The sequence below is a fragment of the Gymnoscopelus microlampas genome, assembly GCF_963454915.1.
Source record: "Gymnoscopelus microlampas genome assembly, chromosome: 14".
NCBI classification, from domain to species: Eukaryota; Metazoa; Chordata; class Actinopteri; order Myctophiformes; family Myctophidae; genus Gymnoscopelus; species Gymnoscopelus microlampas.
The window spans coordinates 30,743,915-30,765,277 of NC_139951.1; the positions used below are offsets into that span (position 1 = coordinate 30,743,915).

General features: G+C 40.9%; 2 protein-coding genes across 2 annotated transcripts in view; one reads left to right on the forward strand and one right to left on the reverse strand.

Annotated features, from left to right (window-relative positions):
* Positions 1 to 239: 239 nt before the first annotated feature.
* On the reverse strand, positions 240 to 9,917 carry pdk2a (pyruvate dehydrogenase kinase 2a). The gene is made up of 11 exons (XM_084079234.1): positions 9,667 to 9,917; positions 8,545 to 8,686; positions 7,794 to 7,865; positions 6,667 to 6,851; positions 5,190 to 5,279; positions 4,798 to 4,875; positions 4,357 to 4,433; positions 4,123 to 4,221; positions 3,423 to 3,536; positions 2,914 to 3,027; positions 240 to 2,690 (listed from the first exon to the last, which is right to left on the reverse strand). Exons 1-11 carry the CDS (start codon positions 9,782 to 9,784, stop codon positions 2,535 to 2,537), a joined length of 1,245 nt encoding a protein of 414 aa, XP_083935360.1. The 5' UTR covers positions 9,785 to 9,917; the 3' UTR covers positions 240 to 2,534.
* Positions 9,918 to 20,255: 10,338 nt separating this feature from the next.
* Positions 20,256 to 21,363, forward strand: part of tbkbp1 (TBK1 binding protein 1) — a 73,429-nt gene continuing 72,321 nt past the window's right edge. The window contains exon 1 of the mRNA XM_084079302.1: positions 20,256 to 20,368. The gene's annotated coding sequence lies outside the window, so the exon portion shown is untranslated. The remainder of the gene's footprint in view (positions 20,369 to 21,363) is intronic.

The window sequence follows — 21,363 nt, forward strand, 5'->3', positions numbered from 1 at the left end:
CCCTTTATTTTCCACTGACAGCTGCAGTAAATAACTACAGCATGCTGCCACATTCACACCAAGCACTCCATTTATTTATATGTTGACATTGACTGCACTATATCATGCTACGCACCCGACCCACCTGTATTCACTAGTAGTGGTAGTGATTTAAAAACAACGCAACTCAGTACTTTTGCACTGACAGGTTTATTTATGAGATTGTGTACTGACAAGTGACAAAAGGTTTAGCTACAAAATCAAAGCTTTAAAGTACATTTAATATAAATGAATACAAAAGAAAACAGTACATTTCCAACACATATGGACCCAGGGCTTTTTGTTTTCTTCCTCAGAAGGTAGTGTAATGCCTGATTTATACTTCGGGTTAGCCGATCTACAACCTCTGTGAGCTTTTACATTCGCTAATTCCGGTGAGCAACACCGACCGCAATGAAGTATAAATAACCCTTTAGACACTTTAATGAGACTGGCCTTGTGGGGTTCATGGAACTTCCTCAAATCACATATGACATGCTTTGCATTGTGGGATACTATGTGGTAATAATACTGACTTCCTAATACTGACTTAACCACTTGAGCCCCATTTCAAAAACAGCTAAATAGCCGATCTATAAGCTCACGCAGCATAGCGACGCGTTGCAACTTGCGAGTTTGTACATCCGATCCTTTGAATGTTTTTGCCTTTATAGACATGCCCAAAATAGGTATGCCAGGTTGAAAGTGGTTAAGCCCTGTAACATCTAATGGAGTCAGTAGTATAGCTCAAAAACATATACTACCCACAGTACCATCAATGCACCGAAAGGTGTGGTCACTTCAGAACTCTGGGTTCAGTGGGTTTAATTAAACCTGGTCCGTGTAGCTGATGTGAGATAAGACCACTTATCGTATCAGCTGGTAGGAATACTGTGGCTAAATTAAGAGCCTGAAATGTACATGGCATCATTGGTCTGTAACAAAATAACACATGCAGACACAAAGCTCTCTGGTCAATTTACCTTCCTGCATAACACAACATATTTATTTTACGTAGCTCTAAAGTCCAGAAAGGAGTATTGCACTAGCGTTATTCCTTAAGGCCCATTTATTTTCCATGGCAAGTATGTGTACGTGTATATGTACGGACCAAGCCGCCGTTTTTTGGCACATTTTCTGAAAGCTTATATGAAACATAAATCATGGGGTACAATGTAGCTCCCACGATTGCTTGAACTGGATCTAGTTCAAGCGAGATATGGTGGACCTTTTTCAGGAAAGCTTGTCTGAGTTGGTGAGAACCGTTAAACATATATTTGAAGTCACTTTGCCCAGGCACAGGGACAAACAGTTATAACAGCTCTTTCTTAGCAGGTACATTATTTTGACCTTCTCGACCGCTGCCATGTTTGTTATCAGAAAACGTTTGACGCCAAACTGTCCTCTAGTGGGTGTATTGCTTAACATCCTTGTTGACGCAAGGAGGCGATGTGAGCAATGACGCTTGCATCACTTGAAACAGATGTATGTAAATGGTGTATAAATGGGCCTTTAATGACTTATAGTCGTATGAATTTGTCAACTAACTGATTAGTTAATTTTATCAATACATCTGCAAAATTGTGTTTGCCACATACATTCATGCAGAGACATCCAAAAATGTTTCAATAATTCAAGCTAACAAATACAGTACATAACACTTTGGGTGTCTCTCTTGTAAGGCTGAGGTGACATTCTATGGCAGTCAGTATTTCAGAAAGGGTAGGATTTACTTTTCCACTCCTCAGAAACCATACCACAGCTGGTCCCTCAAAGAGCACCTCCCCTAAGCCCTATCCTCTAATATCTATTTCAATGCTCCATACTCACATAACAGCCATTTTGTTCTTATGTCATACTTGAGTAGTATGTATGGTATACACACATACATACTGTACATACATATAGAAATGGCAGCCATGTGAACATGGTCTATGACATTAATATACTGTACATAGCATCTTGAACTGAAATACATCCAAGTGTATTCTCTTTGCATTCGACCTCAACCCCCAGTCACACCAGCACAGCGGTCTCAGTTGAACACCGGGGGCTGTCGCTGGGTCTTCCCGCCCTTCCCCCCACTGCTTCTATGGTCCAAACCGTGGCATGTTTCTGGGCTGCACATCCACACACCTTCCCATGGACACAGTGTGACTATGTTTGTTCTATAACCTCTCAAAAAGGCTCACAGGGGAAGGGACAAACATTATACATTAGTGAGGTCTAAAGTAAATGTGCAAGTACTCTGTTATTATCCAGTCACTGTGAGACTATTCTCTTGCTCTCTCAGCTTCAAGGACAACAGATGTTCTGCAGAGGCACTGAAAACAACATGAACATGCTAAAGCTAAAAGCCCATTTAAAGAGAAAGCTCCACATATCCTTCTACTATGGCGCTCATAGTGGCCATATTGTGGTTAGGAGTCTGGTGATATGAGGATACAGACAGTCAGAAAGACGGTCATGGATGCCTTCAGGTTGCAGGCCTAAAGCAACAGGCCAGCAGACAGTTTTCACTTCACAGTTTTCACTGCCATCCTGTAGCTGGCGAGGTCTATGGGCTCTCTGCTGGGTATGCACCAGTCATCAGCCTCCTGGCTCACTTTGTAGTTCTTCAGAGTGGTCTTGTTGTACACTGGCAGCCTCTCTATGGAGTCTGTGGACAGTGCCTGGAAGAGGGAGCAGTCAAAGAACAATAATAAGCATTGTTTACGTTGAGTCCACTTGTCTACAGTACAGCACTGCGCCTTGGTGAAATGAGGTCAGCTCGCATTTGACCAACACGTCAAGAAACAATTTTACCTAATTCTTACTGTGTGCTGTATTGACTTTGAAATGCTTGCCACCCCCTCCCCTCGCGGGGGGGCTCTGTACTATCAGTGTCTGGCTCACCTTCAAGTGGATGACAGCATCTGTGCCAAAGCCCTCCATGGAGTAGAGCTGCAGGTTCCCTTGGAAGTACTTGGCATAGAGGCGGGAGATGGGCAGACCATAGCCAAATCCAGCCTGTAGAGAGAGAGAGAGAGAGAAAGGCCGAGAGAGGAGATAAAGGTTTAGCCAAAGCTTTGTAACACAGGAAGCTGTTAGTGCTCTGCCATGATATTCGGCAATTATATCAATTTCAGGTCTGCTTTGTGTATTATTCTTTTTTAAACAAATACCGGCCTGAATGCATGCAATAACTCAAGAACAGATGGGTAATAAGTAGGTTACCCCAAAGAGGGTAGTAACTTTTGGGTCACAAATGTCAAGGTTACAATCAGTCAGCTGGTCATTCTAATCATGACGGCTGGTGAATAAGACAGCAAAATGCCAATTTCATATGGGTTGAAGCACAAGCCGGGTAACAAACAGAGGAGTGTGGGTTGGTACTTAGCCCCACTGGGTGCATCATAACTCACCAGAGGTGGTGTCCGTGCGTCCTCATTTAACTGTGGGGTAGGAGCGGTAGAGAACATATAACTGAAGAGGTTCTCAGTCTTCCTGAAGGGGACACCGCCTCCCCTGTCACTCACCTACCCGTGGACAGAGACAGAGAGAAGGGTCAGACCCCAAAAAGACAGACAGCAAGAAATAGATGTATGATGGACAGAAAGTAAAAAACTGGAAAACTGCAGAGCCATAAACGGGTGCACTTTGTGACACTTGAGCTAAAGTCAAGGCCACGAGCCAACTGACTCTCCACTTTAATCCTCTGCATATCGTCATGGAAACTGGACACCAATGAATGCTGCACTATGCTCTTTATGTCTTATGTAAGCGTCAGCCAGGTGGATTGCTCCGAGCAAAGAGCGATATCTGCAGCTTGGATGATCAAGTTACGGCGAGACTGGATCAATAGGCTCTCCAATATAAAGAGTTATGCAAGTCAGTCTTATCAGACCTTAGCAGCTTTTGTTCCATATATTAAAGCACATATTTAAGGAGGGTCAGGTTCCCTCTTTGCATAACAGAGTTTAAAGAGCGGCTTGGGCAGGGAAGTAAAAAAAACAATTCACTCTTTATGTAGAGGATTTTGTGTATAGTGTTTTTTTTCTATATGAAATGACAGTAGTGAATTCTATTCCTCATCTTTGAAAGCACAGACAGTTTGGAACCTACCTTAATGGACATGTCCTCCCCTCCAAGAGACACCATGCACTGAATGGGTGGAAGACTGTTTTTGCCCTCATGGTGCTCAATGGTGGCCCTCATGGCATTCTGTAACACAACAGTCAAACATATTACTGTTTTGGTCTGAGAAAACCATGTGAGGTGATAAAATAGTATACATTTCCATAATGTATGGAATATATGGATGTTGTTTTGGATATTAGATATGAAGTTGTGCCATACCTTGAAAAGCTCAAAGAGCATGTGATACAGATGAGAGGGGACATATTCAATGCTTATGGGCTGGTTCTTCATATTGACTGTGGGTTGGGGAGGAGGAGAAACAAAAACACTCTTTTACTCCATTACATCCAGCTCATCTCAGATTCATTACCTTGGGTACTCATGGACATGTACTGTAAGCAACGATGACAGTGATTCTGTCCTGCTCTGTTTCCATCATTTGTGGAATGAAGGGTAAAAACTTAGTGTGTCAATATTGTCTGATGCATTCAGCCGTCCCCACTTAGCAATTACTTCAGCTTCAGTGGTGTAATTACAGGCCCCTAACGTACACATTTCCCTGCCACTCTTCCAAACTAGCTGTTGGCTGTTTGCCGGCCTCTCATAAGAACACCAATGTGCAGGTAATCAACATGCCAGATTACATAAAGCAAGTCTTACTGTTTGTCTCCTGCAGAAAGAGATCAGGAGAGCTGAGGTAGTACTGATCACACAGCATCTTGGCACTGTGGAAGGCATCTGAGAAGAAAGAACAGTAGTATAAGCGGGGCTAGCAACACCGCAATGTGACAGACAGGATTTTGTTTGCATGTGATAACATGGGAAGGCCAAAGTACAGTGTTGTTTACTCAGCAGTCAATCACAGGAGCTACCTCTGTGCAAAAAGTGCGATGTGACGATAAGATCACAGTTCATTTATAAGAAAAGTTCAGATCTTCCAAAGTCCAAAACAAACTGATCACGTACACAACTCTAGTGTATGCCGTTAGGTAACATTTCCATTCACCAGTTAATGAGGGCAGTGGTGTTATTTGCTTCTGTCTGTTGTTTACCTTTTACAACCTCTGTGACTTCACAGTGAGGGTCGATGCACCCGATGGTGTTGGGGTGAACCGGATTTGTCGCTCCGTCAAACACAAGAGCTGCAGGGATGCAGGGGAAATGTGTCAGAATAAGAGGGGGAGAATATATATCTATATATATATATATATATTGCAATAATTACGTACTAGGTACCAAAAGAATTGAGCCCTGTTAATGTTTCCCCCCCTTTTTTAATAGCGGCTACGGGACCATGAGATAGTGCAGACAGAAATGGAAGATAGGAGACAGAGTTGAAGAGAGATACATGTATAGCCTGAAGAGATCGCTTTTCAATTTATGACACACAATGCTTTTGTCTGGAAATCCTGTGGTATTTCAAGGTTTTTCTTCTCTTCAGTGCCATAGTTCACAATTCTGCTTATTCTTCACTCAATTGAGAAGATTATCGTCGCTGTCGGGCAGAAACCTCTTATCTCCATATTCTATCTTTTTGTGTTTTTTCATAAATTAATGCCCTACTTGATCATGCTACAACAAAAGTATCAAAAGTAGTACATCCACAAGCTTGAAAGGGAAAGTGTCACGAAGCGACGCGGTTTGAACTTGTATTTCTGCTACTTTTGAATTTGAATCCTGAAAAGTAACAGTTTTGGACATATGAGGTTTCCACCCGACAGAGACGTCATACATTTCTCAACCATATTAGAACACAGTGCCTCCAGCAAGATGAACGTGAAGACTGGAAACAGCTAAATAACCCTATTCCATCCTGACTCTTGCGCTTTTCATCTTAAATTTCCATTAGCGGTAAGTTGTAATACTTAAGTCATATGAACAATTCAAAAAGTTTGATATCCTTTAGAGAGGTCAGCAATATATATTAGGGATACACAATTTTGGCCGATATCCAATAATTGATTATTTACATGGTCATATGGACGCTATAGTAAGAGCGAGTATATTTCGAGATGTTGGATCTTCAGGTCGCTTATTAAGTTTGCTATTAAACGACTGTGTCTCGCTCCCTCCTCACAGGAATGAAGTTGAACGGTCATCATTACCAATGGAGAATTAGTTGTCACTTTCAGTTACTCTGAGTCTGAATTATTCCGCAGCCATTGTCTCCTGAGTAGGTCAACACATTCTCACACCCAGGTACTACAGTGACGAGTTGAGCAAAATCTGACCAAGCGTCAGACATTTGATGCGACAGGCATGACAGGATTTACGGTTCCAAGCCTATTGGTATGCAACTCTCTGCAGGCACCTCGCTCCAGCATGGAGTGAAAGACTGAGTTACTGTCTGTCTGTTGGCTAATTTATACTTTATCATTTATATTCTGAACATAACTGACATGACGTGTTGTGAGCTTATAGATCGCAGATTCATGGTGTGTGACACCGGCATACAAAAAAAGTAGAAATCACTCTTTAAACCTAACTGTTTGACTTATGTATTGAAGCTGACAGAACTATGGTACTCACTGTGCTGGTTGATGAGCATACGGATGGATATCCGGCTCATATAGAAGCGGTCCAGGAAGTACTGGATGTTCTGGTTGGTGACTGGGTCCTGGGAGAAGGTTTCTTTGTACTCTATGATACCCTGGGCCATGGTTGGCACCACATCGTTGTGCCTGTTCCTGATAGTCACCAAGGCATCCACAAACCTGCCAAGGAAAAGATTGGCAATCATATTAAATGATGCCTCACTCACAGTGGGAACACTCCAGAACATACATAAATATCCATAACCGTAACACATTCTTTGAAGCCCATGTCTATAATGCATTATAAATACTTGTAGATGTTTTATAATCTGCATAGAATAAGTTATGAGCAGCACTCATAAATACTAAATCGTTCTAACAATAATCATTTTTATACAGCATTATATAATTACCTATTATACAGTGTAATACACAGATTATAACGCATTTACAGTGCAAGTACATTTATAATGATTTATAGACATGTGTTTCATAGAAAGTGTTACAAAAATAATTATTATTAGGAAATACCTGTTGTACAGTGAAAAGGTTTTTTAATGGTTTAACAGTACTGTTTAAAAAAGTAAGTCAGACCAATATCTTGAGTCTCTGTACCAAAGCATTAAAGAAAGCCAAAACAAAACCAAGAGTGAGATTTATTTCCCCCTTAGGCCCTTAGTTTCCAAAACTCCCACTGACTCTCCAGTGAAACTACAGTATGGGCAGGTGGCCTGAGGCTTTGTCTCCATTAATGATTTTCAAACAGTGTACTGATTGTCTGGGCCTCGAGAAGTGAATTCATGTGTGCCTTGAGACTCAACCCAAATATGTATGTATATTTTAAGTTGGTGCTAAAAATATATTTATACTATAATTGTTTTATTTACTGAATTGTATTAACCTATTTAAACCTAACACTTAAAAAACAAGGTTTATGATAACATATATCTTGTCACAGTGTACTGTAATTGATTCTCTATCTGATACATCTTGCCATTATCACATGTGACATCCCAGGATTTGATGTATACATAAAACACGAATCACTGGGCGACTGGCCAGAAGAACAAGGCGACGACTACATATTAAATGAATTAATGTATGCATTTCAAAATCACTTACTCCCCCAGCGTTCTATGGTCATCAGGATTCTTGTCCAGGAATTCAAGGATCTCCAATAAGCTCTGGATATACCTGGAACCAACATTTACAAACAAGCTGGTGAGAACGATGTTGTAACCGTTTTATTTTGGAGCCAACTCTTTGATTCAGTGCACACTGTAAGAGGGGTCTGGTAATTCCTGGTACATAAACAACATGTGATAGTGCTCGTATTTTAAGGGCTGCTTATCATCTGAAGAAAGATATGCAGAAGTAGAAACTGTTCCAACGAAGGGGGAGGGAGGAAACTGGGGAAAGTGGGTCACATGACAAGTGACGTAAAAGTAGGGCTAAGTTCATTGTGCAGAGAACCATCCCCCCCTTACACAGCACTGCCTGGATGAAGCTCAAGTTGGTCAAAGGGCGTTCATAGGAATCCTGACCGTTTGAGATAGATAAACAACGGTGCTGCTCGGCTGCTCCACTTCCATACAAGGGAGCCAAGTAAAAACATCAACATGAAGGACTGTTCACTTTTCAGTACAGATTAGTCCTGTCATTAAGAATTACTCTTAAATGAAAAGCCACATTGGATACGTTTTCACTCCCTTCAATTATTTTTATTTTCCAGTTTTGAGACACAAGTTTTTCTTGTTTGACCTGATTAAGAACTCTGGGAGGAACGAGATATAGTCTCTAATAGTCTGCATGACAATAACAGTCAACTAAAGCGGTTATTCTGTTGTATGTTGTAATACATTGCTCTACTCACCAGCTATGTAACCTTTGTACAGAAGGGGTTGTGAGCAGTTTGTCAGGTAAGAGGTTTATTTCCTTCATGATGTTTGATAACCTCACTGGAAGCTCCTGTCTCAAAAACACAAATGACGTCTTCTCACAGGCATTGATGGATCCTGCCATTAAGAAAACAGTGAAAACTACCTTAATGTCTTGTCAAATACTGTAATATAAACCTTTATTGATCCCCTGAGGGAAATGCAATTGTCAAAGCAGATCAGCAGTATGTGTAAAAAATAAAACAGGATTGACAGCTACAGGTAAGAGTAGAGAGATAAGAATAAGCTAAACAATAATAATACAATAAAATAGACTAGGTTGCCTGGTTCCCTGATCCAATTAATCACAGGTGGCAGAATTTGATGTCATGATTAATGGGACTGGATCAAGGCTGGTGAAGTACTGTGTGTGCATTAATAAAAACATACATTTGCTTTGCTTAAAGAACTATTTCAACCAAACTATTGTGTCTGAAGTAGGCAGCCTGGATATGATATGCAGCATGTAAACACATGAGTTGTTTAATATATTTGCATTATTAGGTTTATTTCAGTGTTTATCAGTTGTCCACAGCCTCCAATGTGGTCTCTCACACTCACACACACACACACACACACACACACACACACACACACACACACACACACACACACACACACACACACACACACACACACACACACACTTTAACAATGTATTCATGTCCACATAAAGCATAGAGCATACGAGGACACACACACACACACACACACACACACACACACACACACACACACACACACACACTCTCACTCAGCAGCTGCACATAGCTTCATTTGCATTACTGACGCAATAGTCGAGCATTCCGCACTAAATGAAGTGCAGGCGACGATTTAGGTATTAAACACAAGCTACTTCAAGTGGCACAGTCGGAGGAATAATATATTATGTAATGTATGTATTGGATATCATATTATGTAATAGGCTATGTGAAGAAAACATCCTTCCTGATCAGTGTTTATATCCACACAGTCGATTGCAATTCGTACATCTGCACAGACACAACGGCTGAAACGCATGCACATGTTATATTAGGATGGTTATTAGGCCTACTTACCAAAATCCAGAAACTGTTTCATGGAGAGTGGTGAAGGCGAGAATTTGGAGAAATGTTCGATATGTTTAGGCACGCTGGCCAACGCCGCATTCTTCATAATAAACCTCACGAACTTCATGGTTGCCGTCTTATTAGATCCAAAAGGCTTTTCTCGATCTATAGTCTATTATGTAGGCTGTATTTAATTTGCTTGATAATATACTCTGTCTGGTCTGGTCCGAACACACGTCTTTATATATATTCACATGTAGTAAAATGATGTTGACGACTGACCAGCAGGGCGAGGCAGGAAAAGAACGACACTGTTGTAGCCAATAGGAGGAGAGTGTTGTTTATTTAGAAAGCTGGTCAACCAATAGGAATCGCTAGCGGGAGAGTCGGGCCCTCTTGGGCGGGTCAGAGAACACTTGTTTACATGTGTGGTGAATTCCACACAAGACACACTAAGGCTGCTCTCAAACTCTTTCACCTGTCATATAACAACATACATGGTAACAATGTTTGGTTACCCCAGAGCCATAAGGCCCAATACCCCCCCCCCAACTGTCTGATTATGTAATATTAATAGGCATAGATTAAGGAGTTAAAGTTTAACTCCTTAATCTATGCCTGTGTGTGTTGGGATTGTATCCGTTTAATTTAAACAGATACAATCCCAACACACACAGTCATACAGGGAATCAACACTTGGTGTGTTGAGAATTGCAGTGGTGTAAAGTAAATTTACTCATGTACTGTACTTAAAGGGTAAGACCACTTTAGTAGAGGTTTGGGTTGTGTAGTTACCTTGCCATGATGTAACTCGAAAGGTGGGCAAGAAATCAAAAATAATTGCTCCATTGATTAGAAATTGATAATTCAAAATATGCTCTTCATTGACTTACATTGTACGGTAAAACTGCTCTCAAAGTCACTCTTTTAGCACATAAATGAACCCAAACAAAGCTGATTCAGACAATATAGAACATCACCAAACCCAGTACTGTTTGTTTTTTTAATAAAAATGTCAACTTCCTGTTGATTTTACTATTTGAAGATCTGGATCCGGATCCGCCGATCCAGTCCGGGTATTCTACTTATTAAAAATAGTAAAATCAACAGGAAGTTGACATTTTTATAAAAAAAAAAAACAGTACTGGGTTTGGTGATGTTCTATATTGTCTGAATCAACTTTGTTTGCGTTCGTTTTTGTGCTAAAAGAGTGACTTTGAGAGCTGTTTTACCGTACAATGTAAGTCAATGAGGAGCATATTTTGAATTATCAATTTCTAATCAATGGAGCAATTATTTTTTATTTCTTGCCCACCTTAGGAGTTACATCATGGCAAGGTAACTACACAACCCAAACCTCTACCAAAGTGGTCTTGCCCTTTAAGCACAATTTTGAGTTTTTCTTTTACTTTAGTGGAGTATTTCCAATTTTCAATACTTTTACTTCTTCTCCACTACACCTCAGAGGCAAATATTGTACTTTTACTCCACTACAATTATTTGAAAACTTTAGCTACTTTGTAGATTTAGATTATTATTACAAAACACACATTACCCACTTCAGCCTTATATACATTTCGGCCATTTGAAAATAGCCAATCTACAAGCTCACAATGCATTGCGATGCAACGCGTTGTGAGCTTGTAGATCTGCTATTTCCAAAAGATTTTTATACAAAAATACATTTGAAAAGTTGTGAAATGGGACATCACATTCTGCATAATGAGTACTCTCTACTTGTGGTACTTAAGTACATTTTGATACCAATACTTTTGTACTTCTACTCAAGTACATTTTGTATTCTGGACTTTTAATTGTAACAGAGTAGGTAACATTCAAATGTGTTTGTATCTGTGTCGACTAGTGAAATACAGAGGATGCTACTAATCACATCAGTTATTGTGCACTACACACAGTCATGACTGCTCAAGAGCTGTGAGGAAGGAGATTTTCAGAGAAAGCAGTTCAAGTAAACACATTTATTCTATGAAAAAAAAAATATATATTTTAATGAAGGACACATATTTTATGCCCTACCTGTGATGACATTTCCACTGTGCCATGGTGGAGTCCATATACCCAGGGTGTGATTTTGTTCCCATTAAGGTGGGTATCAAGAATCAGGAAGGTTACATTTATCACTAACTTGTACAAATACAAGCAGCGAAATGTTGATGGGACTTGCTCCGTAAAAGTGTGCTAACATTCTAACATAATAATATAATAAATAAAATGAAGTAACAATAACAATAAAAAATACACAACAATGATAAAATACTGGATTAATGTAAAGAAGCGTTAGGGTTTTAGACAGGTACACTAGCTTATGGATAGTAGGAAAATCATGTTTTTATGAAATTACTCTCAAAATATTGTAGTTATTGAGGTAGGATTGGGGGTCAGGTATATGTTTCATAACCATAAACAAGGTCAGATGACTCCACTGTCATTCTGCAAAACAAGCCCACCTCCCAGACTAGTACACAGTCCAAACAGACACCTCCTCCCCTTGCTGCTGGTACTCTTCTGTGCCCCTGATAGATAGAATTCCTCCCACATGTGTGATTCCATTCCGTCAGAGAAGCAACAGATCGAGGCTAAGAGAACACCATGTCCTGCTGCACAGCACTGCCATTGCATAACTGGTGCCATTGTCAGTAAGGCCATGTGGAACAAGTCCCAGTCACTCTGTCAATATGCACTACAGTTAGTAGGCCACAAGACCAGTGATAAGAAGTAAAAGTACAAAAGTATTGGCATAAAAATATACTTAAAGTACCAAAAGTAAAAGTACTAATTGTGCAGAATGTCCTGTTGTGAAAAATGTTTAAACATATTTTGAAAATCGTGACGCATTGTGAGCTTGTAGATGGGCTATTTTCGAATGGCCAAAATATATACAGTATAGGGCTGAAGGGGTTAATGTATGTTTTGTGATAGTAATCTCAATGTGCAAAGTAACTAGTAACTAAAGTTGTGAAATAATTGTAGTGGCATCAAAAGTACAATATATTTGCCTCTGAGATGTAGTGGAGTAGAAGTAAAAGTATTGAAAATTTGAAATACTGAAGAAAGTAAAGAAATACCACAAAATTGTACTTAACTACAGTACTTGAGTAAATGTGCTTAGTTACTTTACAACACTGTAGTAGACTGATGACATAAGAGATAACATGCAGAGTCCAATGCATTAAGTTAAAAAAGAAAGAAAGAAAGAAAGAACCATTAGATAATATCTCATGCTTTTTTATGTAAGGAAATATAGAACAGCTGCAGCCAGAATTCGACACGTGTTCTCCAGCTTGTGGTTAAAATTGGATTGCTTAAAGACATTATCAAAACATGAGTCCATGTTGTTTTCCGGTATAGCAGCCACCTTGTGTACAGAAACTCAAAGGGACCAAGGGAGATACCAGAAGTTACACGTCAGCAGGACAGCTATACCCAGTCACTTGACGCACATCACATGCTGGAAGATTGCGTTGAGTCTGTGACCTATGTCGTATGTCACAAGTGTCAAAACACTTGTGAAAGTGAAAATGAAAACAACATGTGCACCCCTCACCCCCTTTTTTCCATACAGGGTTTCTACTTTAAGCATTTACCCTTTCATAAGGGCATGTATATTAGTTAATGTCCCCTCTGTGAGCATTAACCACTTAAACCATATATACTTTGTCAGGGTTAGGGTAAGAAAAAATGAAATTCATGGTGTAGCCCCTTTAAACAAATAGCGAAAATAGATATGTGAGCTTGTAGATGTGATATTTTTGACATTTATTGGCAATTTTCATATTCTCATATTTATGTAGCATCCTCAGTTATGATGGTATCTGCTGATCCTTGATCTTGGTTACAAGATTGTAATTATACACTATTATTGTGATATTTACAATACAAAGTAGCACCCTGCAGCTGTTCACCTAAAGTACTGTCAGGATTTTCCAATGAATTCATCCCAAGGATGGAAAAGATATGCAAGTATCTGAAGTCTTTTCATAGCTCATCTCATGCCTTTAATTTTCTACTGTTTAATGAACAAATATTTATCAATAACTTATATTCAGGAACATTATTTTAATCTAGTTCCATTCACAGGGGATCTAATAACTTAACTTTTGAACAAAATGAAAAATTATCACAATGTCTACTATAATATTACGTACTGCTCATTTTGTGTCTATAATATTCCCTTTCCATTTATTCCACAGTCACAGACCGTACCAAGTCGGTAAGAGGTCACTGTGTCACAGCTTGCCTGAGTGACCCTAAAGCATGATTTTAGACTTTAGACCCTGCTGCTGTTGCTGCTATGACACCTGACCCTAAGCACCGAAAACAGAAGATCTACAAGCTCACAATGAGTCACATCAGCGATCCGTTGAGCTTGTAGATCGGCTATTTTCGAGCACAACACCGCTGTGCAGGAATTGGATATGCAGGGGTGGGAGGGTATCCTCAGTACTTTTCCAGCCTACATTCCAGCCAGTGGCCAGTGGCCAGCTCCCCATACCCCTGTCAACAAACAGCGGAGTAGTGTCAGGCATAAGTGGAGGGGCACTCCACGTCTGGGCAGTCTGTCAATGCAGACAAGTGGACAACAACTCCAGTGAAAAATTCCTCTCCCTGGAGGCCAGGGGGAGCTGTTAAAGCTTGTTAAGCACATTCTGTTTTTTTTTCTCCTTTTCTTTTTTTTCTTATAAATTTAGAGTAGCCAATTATTTCTTACCCCGTTTTCTCCCCATTTTAGTCATTATGCCAATTGATTCCTCCCCACACACATTTCTGTGTTGTCACTTCTGTCCCTACCGGGAGGACGTAGACTAGAGCCTTCGGCCTACTCCTCCTGCCCAACACTCCCCACTGACAGGTGCCGCCCCAGCCCGTAGGAGTACGTGCAATGACCAATATCACCCTCCCCGGCCGGCTTCCCTCCCCGAACACGGGGCAATTGTGTTTGTGTAGATGCTCGACAAAGCCAGTTGCACCACGGTGGATTCGAACTCACAACCTCCGTGGTGGTGGGCAGGGACTTTTACCACTGCACCACCCGAGCACATTCTGTTTGAATAATAATAATAATGGCATTTAAATGCTAGTGATTTTCTTTTTATTACAGGTTACTTTTGAGAGCTTCTGCATGCTAATAGATCAATGTTTTTGTAAAATCACAGGCACACATCCAGAGTAGATCAAATGGAAGACCAGCATTGCTATTAGGGGTAACCGGAACGCTCTCCCCAATTCACAGTCGGCCCCATTTTTTGAGCGGACCGCTCGCGCCCAGCGGCGGACCACTCGCACCGCTTGAGTGGAGCTCTCCCCGAGCGGCGGAACATTCACCCCACCGGTGCGGAACGCACGCCCGTAACACTCGCCCCGCTTGGTGAGAACAGACTACAGCCCTTAATATTAAGTTAGGAAGTAGTTAGGCAAAAACAAAAAATACAATCACGGATGCCCCCCATCTGAAGCAGACTTGAGCCACGAGAGGCACCGCCGAGCAAGCTCAGGCGAGCAAGTTGCCGTGCCGAACGTGGCGAAGTCCGCTTCAGTCGACTCAGCGCCGTTCGAGTTACGTGCCGATAGGGACAGGTGTAAGGACGTGTGGAGCCCCGAGGGGAGACATTGGCCAATGAAATCGCAGGAACAAAGGTACATTTCACCGAAAGTCTGTCTGTGTGGTGGTAAGAGACCAGTCAAAATTTACAGAAGGGGGTCCCTGGAGGAAAATAGGGGAGGAAAAAAAATTCAAATCAAGTAACAACTTGGTCTATTTAGAATCAATGACAAGATAAAATAAATCCCATACAATCTCAACCTAGAGAGAACTTTCAACTACCAGGCTGCACTCCTGTTGAAACCATCTTCGAGGTTTGGTCCAGGAGGCAGACACTGTTAGTTTAAGAGCAGGCTAGGGCCTGGTGAAACATGTTCAACAACTCTTATGAACGTGTGGTGTGGTGAAGTAAGTAAGTATGTACATTATATTTGTACAGTATATAACACTTCTCACAGAGAGAACTCACACAGTGCTTGACATACAACAGAAATAAAAACACAGCATGAAACATTCAAATGATTAAAAACAACAAAAACACACACAAACAAATCTAAGACATTCCACAAGTGGTTCTTAAAAATGTCCAGAGGCTAAAGCTCTCAAGACCTGTGGAAGGGCATTCCATACATTTTCACTTAATGAAAATTAAGTAATTAACTTAATTACACTTAATCCCTAACTGCTCCCCCCTCCGAGCTCCTCTATGGGCAGCACTTAGCTGAAAACGGAAATTCCCCCACGGGACGAAAAACGGTAAAAAAAAAAAAAAAAGGTATGGAATGTCACTCCACAGGTCTTGAGAGCTGCGGCCTCTGTGGACATTTTTAAGAACCAGTTGTGGAATGTCTTAAGATTTTTTGTGTGTTTTTGTTGTTTTTAATCATTTGAATGTTTCATGCTGTGTTTTTATTTCTGTTGTATGGCACTTGATATAGCACTGTGAGTTATCTCTGTGAGAAGTGTTATACAAATAAAATGTACATACTTACTTCACCACACAGCAAGTTAATAAGAGTTGTTGAACATGTTTGACCAGGCAGGTCATGTCATTTGTTAATGAGGTAATCAAACGTGCACTGCACTGGCTATGACGACATAAGAGACTATGGATGATGATGGTGCTGTTGTTCCCCAAATGTTGTGGTCTTTTCTATTTCTTCCATTTTCAGGGTTGGGTTCAGAATATGTGTAATAAATGGTTATTATTATTTATATTATTATAGTATTATTTAACCCTGATACCTGGCAGAATCTTAAAATACACACTTCAAGGGTGAAGAAAAAACGAGTGACGGAAAAAATCCACCCTATGTGCGTGGACCACTTTCTAGACTATGTATGATGGCATGCACTGACCACACCCCCCCAAGCGGGGGGTCTGGGGGTCCTCCCCCAGAAACTTAACATAGTAGGATTTCCTGTGTTCTGGTTTTTGGAGTTTGATATCTAACCCAGGAGAAAATCAGGAGAAATGTCAATCCAGGAGATTGTCAGGAGATCCTGCAGGATCCAGAAGTGTAGGCAGCCCTGCATAATTGATAGCCTAATTTGTTTTATGTAGGCAACAGTGTAGTCACTGTAGTTAATAATTAAAAGGGCAGAGTGACAAATGTTGTAAAACTACTGGTTACCAAATACTCAACTTCAGATCTTCAATCTGACCAGGATTCAATAGGTTTCCCACATGTAAGTTGAGAACACTATGCATTCTGCTACCACTACTACAGATACTACACTGTGCATTTAGCAAGACGTATACAGTAATGTTCTAATCAATGTGGAAAGCAAAATATCTGACATAATCAGTTTTAAATGTCATGTTGTTGTATTTGATGGGGAGGGTTAGGGGTGTCAAGATGTAATTTCACGATACGATACTTGATGTTGGGCATATGATATCGATATGAATACATTATTAATGTTCTTTTCTCATGTATCATCAACATTGGCCATCATCTTTAGTTTAAAATAACTTTATAAAGCACTTTAAAAACAATTACAAAGTGCTTTGTACACACAAATAAATACATTTGTGCAAGCTTAAGGGAGAAGTGAAGTTCTCACTAACTATAAACCCATTGTTTCAGAGGACAGATAGACACTAATATAACAAATATAATATAATATAACACTGCATAACTATACATTCCACAAACCTCATATTTTTGTCATCTGGACTACCAACCAAGTGCAGCCTAGTTATTTCCAACAGCTCCAAAAAAAAATCTATAATACCAGATACAGTATAATACCATGTAAACAATCTTAGATTAGATGTAGGCCTATTTGAGAGTGCAGAGGCATAATTGCTTTGATGCAGTCACATTAACGAGCATCAACGAGCATCAGCTGACACAACACCTCCCCTCTGCAGTGCTTTAAACTGAAAGTGACCGGAGTCTGTTACATTTCTCTCCAAAATACCTTGAATATGATGGAAGACATGATTAATAATTACTGTGATTATGATAAGCTTACATTTCATATCGTATACCATACAGTAAGAACTCCTATAACTTTCACCAGCAATTTTTTTTTTTTATCAAATAAATAATTAAAAATATATTACGATACAGTATGACATCATGACAATACCTATCGTCACATTTTAATGTCACGATAGGATATATATACGATATATCGTGGGACAATATATCGTGACACTCCTAGGCGGAGAGGGTTAATCTTTTTTTTTTAATCACTTAGGGAGGGTCATTGATTTTTTTTTTAGTCAAAGGGAGGGTCATGGCATTTTAGATCAGGGTACATACATTTTCTCCAGGGGTACCCTTCTTTAAAAATCGACCTGTCCCTAAGTGGACCTTATGCCGTCATGCAAGTGTTAAGGACTGTGGGGCGCAACTCCTCAACTCCTCGCAGTCCTGGTTTTAGTTCGGGATGTCCTTCTCCTAGATGGGTTGCCTTCTATGGCTATGTGCCCATGCTATTTGCCCATAGCCGGGACAGTGGTTGGCAAGCGCCAGGGTGTGTCCACACACCGGTTGGCCTGCGCACCTTGCCTCTGGGGCCCACTGTTGCTCAGCCCTAGATCCCTTACAGTTTAGCCTGGGACCTCAAGGTACCCAGTGTGTGGCCACAAGGAAGCACTGCATAAGTCTTTGCGGTGGAGCGGTTTTGTACCAGCAGGAGGAGACTTACGCACTCGGCTCCTCTTTTCACCCTCCATGAGGATGGCTGGTCGGTGGCAGTAGCTGAAAGCAGAGTAGCAAGCAGAAGCAGCATGCAGCATGCACTAACTACAAGCACTACTACCTCAGATCTACTGCACTACGCATCACACAGCCCTGCATGCAAGCACACACACATGCTATGATGTACATCAAACACAGACATGCTTGTTAAAGATAACTGTTGATAGACATACATATTCATTCATATATTGTTGATAGACCATGCATATTAATTCATGCACTCATACATTGCTGATCTTTAGTGCCTGTATCTAAGTTCATCTGGTCGGTCTCTTTAGGATACTTTCACTCTTGTGTCCCTTGTGTGTCACAGTCTCTGTCGTCTCTGTGTCTTTGTGAGTGGGCATGTGTGTGGGCGTAGGCTTGGCTCCAGCTCCCAGCTTGGCACACCTGTTACCAGTTCCCTCTTCTACCTCACCTGCCTGCCATCAGCTCATCACCTCCACAGGCTATAGGGCCATGGTCTTCTCTCAATATGATGCCAGATCGTTTCACAACCTCACGTGTGTGGTAACGCTTTTTGCCAGCTACTGTATTCAGTCCTAGTCATTCCTAGTGCCTTAGTTAGTGTTTCTTAACCTGTGTTTTGGTTCTCCTCGTGACTCACTCCTTTCTCCTGTTCTACAGTGACCATACACACCTGCCTTGCCTGCCTGCCAGTCGTGCCAGCCTGCTCCCCTCGACCACTCAAAACCAACACCACCAACCTCCCCAAATCCTCCTTTAAATAAACACCCTTGGACTTTGAGTTGTGTCTGCATTTGTTGCTGCTAGACACCTGAATTATCCTATAGTGCGTAGCAAAAAACCTGAAGAGGGCATCAACAAGTGTCATTTGATAGCGGCGGACATCTTGGTGGGACATAAACAGCTTGACTTAAGATTGACTCCCACCAATATGTCTGCAGCTACTATGCCACACCCCCCGTAGTGATGACACGTTGCCAAGCACTATAGGGATATAGGGATCAATAAGGTTTATTATATATAAGGCTTATATATTGATATCATCTAGCTTATATAATCTTTTCTCTTTTACTAAGAAGCATTTGAATATAATTGCTGTCTGAATGTATAGGTTAAAATAAAATTACAGCTTGGGCTTACCTTTTCCCCTATCTGCTTGTGTCCATGGAGTGACAAGGCATTGCATCACTGAGTCAGAGATTACAAATTAGGCTATATTGAATTTTATAATCAATAGTCCACCAAAGGGAGAAGCAGAGAGCATATAGCCTCTTGCAAGTGAGGAAATAATGTATACAGTATGTGAAAATGGACATAGGCTAATATTGATTAATGGTCATTACTCATTAGATGAGCTGACTGGTTGGATACATGTTTTTCGTAGTCTATGTTATGTCAGTGTTGCAGTAGGCTATATAATATTTATATAATATTTTTGTTTTTCTAATAAGAGAAGCTCTGTAAATAGTAAATCATTCTTAAGTATTTCAAACACAAAGTGGGCGACGATTCATCCCAAAAAGTATTGAGGGATGCATTGTGTTATGTGCGCGCCTTGACCCGGCGAGAGACACAGCAAAACTCTTAACTCCGAGAGTGTACAAATGGAACCAAATGGACCAACAAAGGGTCCATTTGCTACCATTTGTACACTCTCGGAGTTGCTTAGGATTTTCCAGTGTAGATGTTCACGTTTAGGACTCCATAGTCCCGCGACAGCATCCCACAGCAGCTCCTCGGTGGTGTGTGATCATCAGTCATCCAGGTTTAGTTCGTTGTAGGAACAGAACAGAGCAGAACAGAGCAGAGCAGAGCAGAGCAGAGCAGAGCAGAACACAGTCAGGAGGAGAGAAGCAGTAATAACCTGGCACTGGACACACCAGCACCGTAGCCTACAAGCGAAGCGCTTCTGGGGCGCACTGCCCCCCCTCCCGAGCGATGGCATTCACGGATCGATCAAAGGGAGCGTGTGAGTATGATATCCTCCGACGTTGATGGACATGCATGGTCTTTTAATGCGCGCTGTTGGCGAAGAATGCAAACCTACAATGTCTGTTTTGTGGAAGATAGACAGGCAGACAAAACTGGATGTGGTGGCGTGTAGGAGGCAGCAATGAACATAGCGCATCACTGCCATGTTTTTACACGCTACTACAATGGCCTTATTAAAGATGCCTAGAAAGTCACGCGACTTGGGAAAAAAGGATAAAACATAGGTTGATTCCTATCAACATTTTCTGCTGTTTTTTTGTTTGTTTTTTTGTTTTAAAGCAGACGTGGTAATGATTTGCACTGAACATAGATGATGCATCTCCTTAAAGGAGACGCGTGTCCTCGATGCTTCGGCAACATCAGCACCACATCGACTGCCGTTCAACTCGAGCTCGCAGATGATTGTGCTGTGTTGTGTGATATGTTGTGTTATGTTGGATGCTCTTGTTTCTCAACAAATACAAGTAAATGTATAGCTATTGGGTCTATTCTGCGTGTGGTGGTCAAAGGCCTAGGCTGATTTTGCCTGTATACATTAACAGTGGTCAAATTTGAATAGTGGTCATGTCAGTTATCCCAAATTATAGCCTATTCGCCCGCTTCGAATCTCGTGAGAGCAAAACGGAGTGGGCTAAAATGTGGAACAATGCATGCTGAATGCTAGAATTTGTTTTTGAACATGGCTTGGAATACAATGAAACAACACTTCACGCAAAATATTTTAAATATTGTTGTTATCCAGCAATGTAGCTTTGAATGAGTGATAGCTGTCTTAGTTTCTGAGATGGTTTGGTCAGGCCATATGTTGGCCGTAAGACAAGTAGCTATATTAAGTAGCTTCCTTGATAACAAGTCCAATTATAGTTTTTAATGGCGGTTGGGCTTCAGGGATCAGACTGATTGTTATTGTCTGGTGGAATGAGTAGCACATCATCCTATCATAGTCCACTAGTGGACAGCGCCATGGTGCTG